Genomic DNA, 8189 nt, shown 5'->3' on the forward strand with positions numbered 1-8189 from the left:
TAAGCGGGCGCATAATGGTAACTCTCCCCTATACTATAGCTTACTTCAAACTTGTTACACGCTCTTGCAAGCAGAAAAGGTAACCAGCGCCCCGTAGGGGGGGGGACACCCCCGTCTTTTTCTGTATAGATATCTCTTTAACGACTGCAGCTATCGTCACCATACGTTCAGGACCCCTCCAGACATCAATTTTACACGTAGCTACTTAAATTGTTTGCTTTAAAAAAAACTTTTAAATTGTTAAAAAGTTTGCTTAAAAGTTCACAGCAGTTCGTAAGAAACCGAAATCCGAGGAGTTTTTGGAATTTGCAGATCTTTTTTTGGGGGAGAGGTACCAATGCTCCCCATATAAAGCGTCCTAGACTGCTTCTTGGATCCCCCTTATGTGGTTTCCCCGGTTTTCCATCTTGGGCTGGTATAATATACCTAGGTTATATTTGCCCTGCCCTACCTAGGTATACGCTCCCCCTTAAAATTAGTATGCCTACCGCATTGCATCCGTAGGTTAATTTCACAATTCACACACATATACGGTTGCATCGATCTGATAGGTATTTATGGACTCCAATTTTTTCACGGCGGCATGTGCCTATAGGTAATACCTACATTATGAACGGATCGGAAAACAAAATTGTTATGTAAGGTAGGTACTTCGTTATTGCTATTATTTATCGATAGCTCTTGCTGTCGGAAATGACAGATATTTTTTATCTATCAAATGGTGCTGCTATCAGCCATCAGGCATTATTTAATTAAATTGAACCGCATAGTGACTGCTGAGCGCTGAACTCCTAACGCCTCGTCGAGACCCCTGCGACCTGTCGCCATTCGGCACTTATGACAGCAGTTCATGTTTGAAAGGTCACCACCCGCCGCGCCGATGGCGATCGCTCTGACAAAGGGAAGTGTGCGCAGGGCAGGGCGCCAGGCGACTCGAGCTGTGACCTCGGGTCTGACAGTCCGACGCGGAGGTGAAAATGTCGGGCCTCGAACACCAGCACTATCGGCTATCGCCGTGTACCCGCTGAACCGGCTGCCTTGATCTCTCGAGCAGCTCGCCTCCCGCGACCCGGGGCCCGGGCTCGTTGGTGCCCACGTGCCAGGTTCTGACTCGCCTCCGGAGGACAAAGCGAGTATACCAGAGGGTATATCCAATACCCGGTATTGGATAGCCTGTCACAGCCTTTTTTATAAGGCTTTTGGACGAAAGTGACTGTGATAAATCAGAATTCAGTAAACGTTATTGAACAGGCTCTAAATTAATGACCACACACAGAAAAATATTAACACCGTTAGCGGTGTAATTGCACAGTACATATCTGAGCACTTGAGGAAAGTTAATTTAGTCCCTTCCCCGCTTAAATTACTCGCGCTTCTAAATGAACACCAGGAAGAAGGTAATAGAACACTGTTAGGAGGGTTGGGTGTTTTGCTACACGTAGTAAAACACCCAACCCTCCTAACACTGTTCTATTACCTTCTTCCTGGTGTTCATTTAGAAGCGCGAGTAATTTAAGCGGGGAAGGGACTAAATTAACTTTCCTCAAGTGCTCAGATATGTACTGTGCAATTACACCGCTAACGGTGTCAATACTTTTCTGTGTGCAGTGACATGACTCCATGGCTTGTCAACCAGGAGAGTCAGAGCGGAGCGGTCCAGAACAGGAACGAGTTGTAGAACGAATTAGGCATTCATGACGTCAAAACTGGTCATTGCCAATAAGGATTGGGTGGACTTCAGTCTTCAGTAGGTACATACAATACATACATGCATTGCATAGCAGTGTTGAAGAATCATCATAGAAATATCCTTCAGTAAAGATGTTCTAAAGCCTTCATCTGGTATAAATTTGGTAGCTTTGAGCACCAGCTGACTGCAAAAGCATGTGCGACGATATTGGCGTGGCTGAGACTATTGCGGCATAATGATAATATTTGCTGTTGTTGCACAGGTGGTATAGGACGTATAGGACTGCTATTTTGGACTGCTATTTTATTTTAGTATTAGCCTGCTATTTTAGGCTCATTTTTGCTAAAATGAGGCCTCTCACAGCGGATGAAACGAAGACCTTCTTCGAAAAAGTTGCAAGATAGTGAGTATCTCTTTTTTGTCATGGGCCACAGTAGTGTGTAACTCCTAAGTTGATAGGGATCGGGTGGAAATTGGAATGAAAGCCTAATGGTATTAATATCAATTCAAATGGTGGCATGTGTAAGCAGTAGCGATAGTATCATTAAGTTATACTCTAACATTCTGTCTTTGTTCCATTAATAGTTCTTTAAAGTGCTCATAGACGGTGGATCCACGGGGCAATGTCATGTTGATGTGTAATGTGTGTGATGATGTCAATGTTGATGTGTAACTGCCGGGGCACCAAATGATATGCAACAGCAAAGCCAGGTGGCACAGTTGGCAACCTAGATGACAATAAATTGTGAATCTAGGTCAGTACACACCAATTAAAATTAGGTGATAGGCTAGTAGGTACTTAACACCAGCTGAATGGCAACTAAGCGTGCTCTCTTCTAACTAAAAATTGAATTATGAAAATGTGTCTATAACTGCAGCTGTAATTGAGAATCAAAACCAGGCCCTCATTTCTGGAAGTCCAACACCTTACCAACTGATCTAGGGGATACAGGACATCGTTGTAATGCATGCTTACTACCTACATTCCATCCCAGGGAAAATGACTAAAGGGCTTGTGGTGCTGCAACAACTGGAGGCATATGCTCCAAATATCTTTCAGTTCACTCATTGCACATTCTATGAAAGTAAAAATGTTTATTGGTGCTGTTTCATCTAGAACATTATGGTCATGATTGCACACTTATCTAGAGATTTATCACTGTCTGGTAGCACTTTATGTAGGTTTATGAAACTATGTCTAAGTCAAGATTTTTGTTTAAACTACATTGGCTATCATTTCTTAAATACCTAGGTACTGTAACAGAGGCGGATCCAGCTCAGAGTTTTTTTTTGGGGGGGGGCAAACCATTACAAATTATCGATTCTTTCCATGCATCGTCCATAGGCGTAATGTTAAAATCATGCCGTTTGGGGGGGGGGGGCAAATGCCCATTTTGCCCCCCCCCCCTGGATCTGCCACTGTACTGTAACGTGTCTAAAGTTTTATAAACAGTTTAGCTGAGTGAGTGCCATTTTCACTTACCATCAGAACTTTCTAAAATTGCATGGCTAGTTGGCTGTTTTTATGGTAACCTTGGGTACCTAGCATGTTGCAGCTTATTTTGCAGTGTAAGTGCTTCAGCCATGAGTTGGCTGATGGTTGATTTATGGTGTGGGCCATGATTGTTAGCTATCAATCATGGGTGATGACACTGCAACAATTCCTACTAAACACTTGCATATGGCATACCTTTATTCAAGTAAGAGTGATTGGCCCTAGCCAGTACCATGATGCTAATTTCTAAGTATCAACAGCTTGGTTCATGGTTGAGTTTGCTTTGGTTAAAGGGACCCTCCCACCTTCAAAAAAGCTAATGAATTGGCATGAAAGTGATGTCGCTAGGTTCAGAAAGAGCAAAAATGAATATCTACCAAATTTCATCGAAAAATATTCACCGGTTTTCAAGATATTAGACTTTTACTTTTGTTTACTTTTTGGGATCTCCGCTGTTCCTAGCGACTTTATTTGAAAGTGCGGCATTTGTTGCGCGCAAAGCAGCATATACCACCGCGTGCTGCCAAACGTTTTAGTAAAAGATTTAAAAATCGTTAGATCTCCGCTGACGTCACAAATTCTAAGGGGGCATACCAATGCTTTAGCCCCTTAGAATCCGAAAACTGCAAGTTTGAAATTCCATATCTCCGAATTAAAGTATTTTTCGATGTTGTGAATGCCCAAACCGGTATTTTCAGGCCATGGCCACCAATTTGGCTATCTCAACTCAAAACTAATGTTAAGGTGGGAGGGTCCCTTTAAGCTGTAGGCACCTGCTCTAGCTTTGCATAGATACATTGCAATCAGTAAGGCAATGACATGTGGCATGTGCTTATACATCAATTAGAAGCTGGGGTGCCTATTGATTTTAACTGAAACTGATGAAAAAGATGGATTGTAGGTACACTGTGAATTGAAAGTGAGCACTTTCAAAGTTTGTCTGATATGTGTTCTAGTTATTACAAAAAAATCCATCTAGGCACTCGCATTTATGCTTAATCAATTGCATTTACATGATGCTGATTGCTTACCCTGTATGGATGAAGGTAATCCATGGCTCAGTGTTAAGCGCTCTGGTTCGTGCATAGTGCTGCTATCTGGTGGCGGTAGGAAAAGCTTAGGCTTATGCGTGGTCGTGATGGCGCTCGCGACTGCCCGCACTCGCAGCAGTGTCTGCCTGTCACGACAATGGTCCACGACACGTGATACCCATTGCCATCTCATTTGATGTCCCTTAAGATCACCTAACAGGTAGATGACATATTCCTGATTACGACAGCTCACTGCATCACACCCTGTAAATGCTCCACCCATCAGCTCCGTACACTCACAGTCACCAGGCCGGTCCACGCGCCGTCTAACCCACCCCGCTCGGCCGCAGTATCGGGGAGAACATCCGACTGCTACTGGAGCGACCCGACGGCCTCTACTGTTTCCGGCTGCACAAGGACCGCGTCTACTACATGTCCGAGGCGCTGATGCGGCACGCGCTCAGCTTCCCGCGCCACGCGCTCATCTCGGTCGGCACCTGCTTCGGCAAGTTCACCAAGAGCGGCAAGTTCCACCTGCACGTGACGGCGCTCGAGTTTCTGGCCCCGTACGCTCAGGTGGGTTCGCCTCTGGTGACAGAACGGCGCGTCTGGTGAGCGCTAGAGCTGGCTATGTTGTTTTCTGTGAGGATAGTGATAGGAGATTGACCGGATGATGTAATCGTATGAGCGATGTTGAGTTAGTGAGGATTCATGGAAGGCTGTATGTTATCTGCTGTTGTGTTTTTCCGCGTGCTTCTCTTCTGGTAAGATTCAATGTCTCGTGCTACCATAGAGCACCTACACAGTACACAGACTCCGCTGGCTATGTAAATTTTACCGTTATCTCCCTTAACTCTGAGCCGTGCGCTGACGCCTCCCCACCCTCTTACAGCACAAGATCTGGCTGAAGGCGTCGATGGAGCAGCAGTTTCTGTACGGCCACCATGTGCTCAAGTCGGGCCTGGCACGGGTCACAGAGAACACGGCCAAGTACCAGGGCGTGGTCGTATACAACATGAAGGACGTGCCACTGGTGAGGCCGCGGGAAGGGACAGAGGGGGGGGGGGGTGAGCGCCCCAACCGTGGAACGTAGATCATGTGTCATACAGGGCCAGTGGTGCACTTAAATTCATGGACAGCGCACTTTATAAGCCAGGGATGGCCGTGGATGTTTCAGCTCTCAGCCTTTTCTCCCTTCTTCTGAATTTCTCCACAAGATTCAAAGTGACATTAAAGAAGCTGGCTTGTGAATGAACGTTATTGCGCCGTATGGCCATGCCTTTAAATATAATCGCTTGCCTTACAACCCATGCGCCCGTCCTCGGCTCTCATAAACGTACCCGGCTGCCCAGTGAAAATCGTGTTGAAACTAAATCACGATTTTCGTTGCGTAACCGGTCAGACGAATCGTGATGGTAATACGTCACTAGACCTGCGGGCGAGTTGTGGTCGGAGAAACGGTATAGATTCGCGCGGGGGTCAGAAAGGTCACTAATGATTGCATGCAACTTGGGTGGTGGAGCTCGCACCTATTGGCTCTTTAGCGCGGGCCTCATCGAGGAAAATCAGTCAACATGCGATGAGTTCGTGCCTGATAACAGTTAGCCAAGCTGTGTATAACCAATTTATTTTGGTGTGAGACTTATTGGTGAGCTTTCATATCATAACACGTGGTCACGATTATTCATTCAGTGTCTAAATCTGCCCTTCATTTCCCATCGTGAATGGTGAGATCACCGATCACGTACCGCATCGTTATGCACTCTGTATGTTCTACAATCGTGGGAGATGCATCTTTATTTCTTGCATTGATTTTCCCATGGCTAATTTTTGCTTTCCACCTTTTCATCTCATGGAGATGTTTTCTTGCGAGAGAGAGAGAAAAAAAATAGAAGCCTAAGCTCAGGCGGTTTTCGGATAAGCAATATTTTAGCAGCAATAGATCATTGGTGCGGGCCATGACTTTTTCTCATCGCTCGCAGTCTGCACACCACTTCCACAGGAGTGATACACATTCAGACATCAGCGTCTGAAAATGGCTGTGATCGACAACTGAGCGAGTCCTGGGCGCGGAATCCTTTACTGCAATAACTCCAATTAGATTTAACTCTGGATTCGTTGGGCTGCCATGCATAGGCTGCCATCCAATATCCATTCGCTGCCTGCATTTGTGACCCTGGATCATCACCAATTTACAAAAATCCTTTCACCGTTCTTTTAAGCGTGTTTCCAATGTCAACCTCGGATGTGTCCTGATCGGTTCCAGTTCCGTGTCGGCGGCTCTGTCTGTGTTTCCTAACTCGCCACGGGTTTGGTACGACCCGTCAGCGCGCCTCTGCCTGCCACATTGTGTGGGACAGTGTGTGTGACGTCGGCACTGTCCTCCTTCTGTGTCTATCGGCGCCTCCCGCTGACGACAGCTCGCAGGTATTGTTCTGTCCGGGCGAGGGTATAGGGAGACCGTACAATGCGTCTAGGTGTGAGACGGGATGTGTTGCTGGGTATGGAGGGGTGAGGATGGTGTCGTTTGGAGGTGGTTTGCTCCGGAGCGGTTTTTGAGTGTTGTTAAACTTCCAGAGTTTGTGCGTTTGAAGTATTTTGATTTCAGATAGATATATCAGTCAAAACCTCGAAGCTTTATGTGTTTCGGTGATGTTTCTGTTTCGTTCCATTTGGTTCCTTTTTCCTATCCTGTGTTGGTCTACATCGGACGAAAATTATTTTTGGGAGTCTGGTTGGCTCGTGCATTTTGTTTTAGCATATTTTGAGTGCTGTTACTTGTTTCTGCTTGATTGCTAACCACGCTTCTTTTCCAGCTAGGGCTCCTGTATCTAGCAATCTAATAGGCACGTCGGATTATCGAGATGTGGAACATGTATTCATTCATTCATTCATTCATTCATTCATTCATTCATTCATTCATTCATTCATTCATTCATTCATTCATTCATTCATTCATTTATTAATTCATTCATCGATTCATTCGTTGGTCCATTCATTCATATGTGCATTGATTCCCGCATTCATTCATCTGTGTCGGTGTGTTTATTCCTTTTGTTCATCTTCACATGTGCTCTCGCAATGGCTCTTGGTGTCTAGTAAATACTTATGCTCATTTCGTTTGTACATCCATCCTCCAATCCAATCTAATTAAATCCGGAAACGCATTTTTATTCGTTGGTTTTCCGTTCACCTCATTCACATTATGCTCTTTCATTCATTCCTTCATGTGGTGCTGTATTCGTCCAGCTGTTGTTCGGTCATCAATCCACCCGGTTGTCGATCCATCCGTTTATCTCCTTGGGACACCTGACGATTATCTGACGAAGCCTGTATTATCTGACGAAGCCTCAGCCGCCCTTCTGAAGTCTCTGCTCCTGTGTGTTCGCCAGGGATTCGGCGCGGCGGCCAAATCCACAGCCGAGTGCCGACACGCCGACCCGACGGCCATCGTGGCCTTTCATCAGGCTGATATCGGCCAGTACATCCGCAGCGAGGACACGCTCACCTAGTGACGTCAGCGTGACGTCATTGGACCATGGAGGAGAGCGGGGTGTCTCGTCATCTCAGCGCAGGATGAGGGGCGTTTGTTCCAAGTGTTTTTATTGAATATACCTGTTTGTGTTAGTCGGTTGTGTTGGTACTTGGTAGTTGGATGCTTGAGTAGTTGGTATGATGCTGGGATGGTGAACGTAGGACATGGACAATGAACAGTGATGGCTTTAGTTAGGTGTGCCGAATGCTTTGAAGCGGATTTTTTGTTTTGCAACAATCCTGGTGATAGTCAATTTGTCGGCTACTAAGACATTCAGTCGGTTTCTAAGCCAGTAGCCTATCTCGTCACTTCCTGCTAAATTTCCTGGTCACTAGTTACATAAATGTATCGGTTCATTAGTATATGGTCTATCTTGTTGCTTTCTGATAATTTTCATAGATGTCGATAATTATGCATAATTTGCTACTCTGAAAAGGT

The 8189-nt window shown here is 45.5% G+C and overlaps 1 protein-coding gene across 2 annotated transcripts; it reads left to right on the forward strand.

The window, feature by feature from the left end:
- The first annotated feature begins 1877 nt into the window (after positions 1–1877).
- Positions 1878–7843, forward strand: LOC122384854 (60S ribosome subunit biogenesis protein NIP7 homolog). Of its 2 annotated transcripts, none has more exons than XM_043372634.1 (4): positions 1878–2093; positions 4567–4792; positions 5109–5249; positions 7609–7843. In XM_043372634.1, the coding sequence occupies exons 1-4, from the start codon at positions 2038–2040 to the stop codon at positions 7726–7728; spliced, it is 543 nt and encodes a 180-aa protein (XP_043228569.1). In that variant the 5' UTR covers positions 1878–2037; the 3' UTR covers positions 7729–7843. The 2 variants fall into 2 exon arrangements, with proteins under 2 accessions (XP_043228569.1, XP_043228571.1); XM_043372636.1 differs by lacking the exon at positions 7609–7843 and adding an exon at positions 6483–6677 and having other exon boundaries at positions 1923–2093.
- The last annotated feature ends 346 nt before the right edge of the window (positions 7844–8189 follow it).

Source organism: Amphibalanus amphitrite, unplaced genomic scaffold, assembly GCF_019059575.1.
Source record: "Amphibalanus amphitrite isolate SeventyFive unplaced genomic scaffold, NRLGWU_Aamphi_draft 000200F_arrow, whole genome shotgun sequence".
Classification (NCBI taxonomy): Eukaryota; Metazoa; Arthropoda; class Thecostraca; order Balanomorpha; family Balanidae; genus Amphibalanus; species Amphibalanus amphitrite.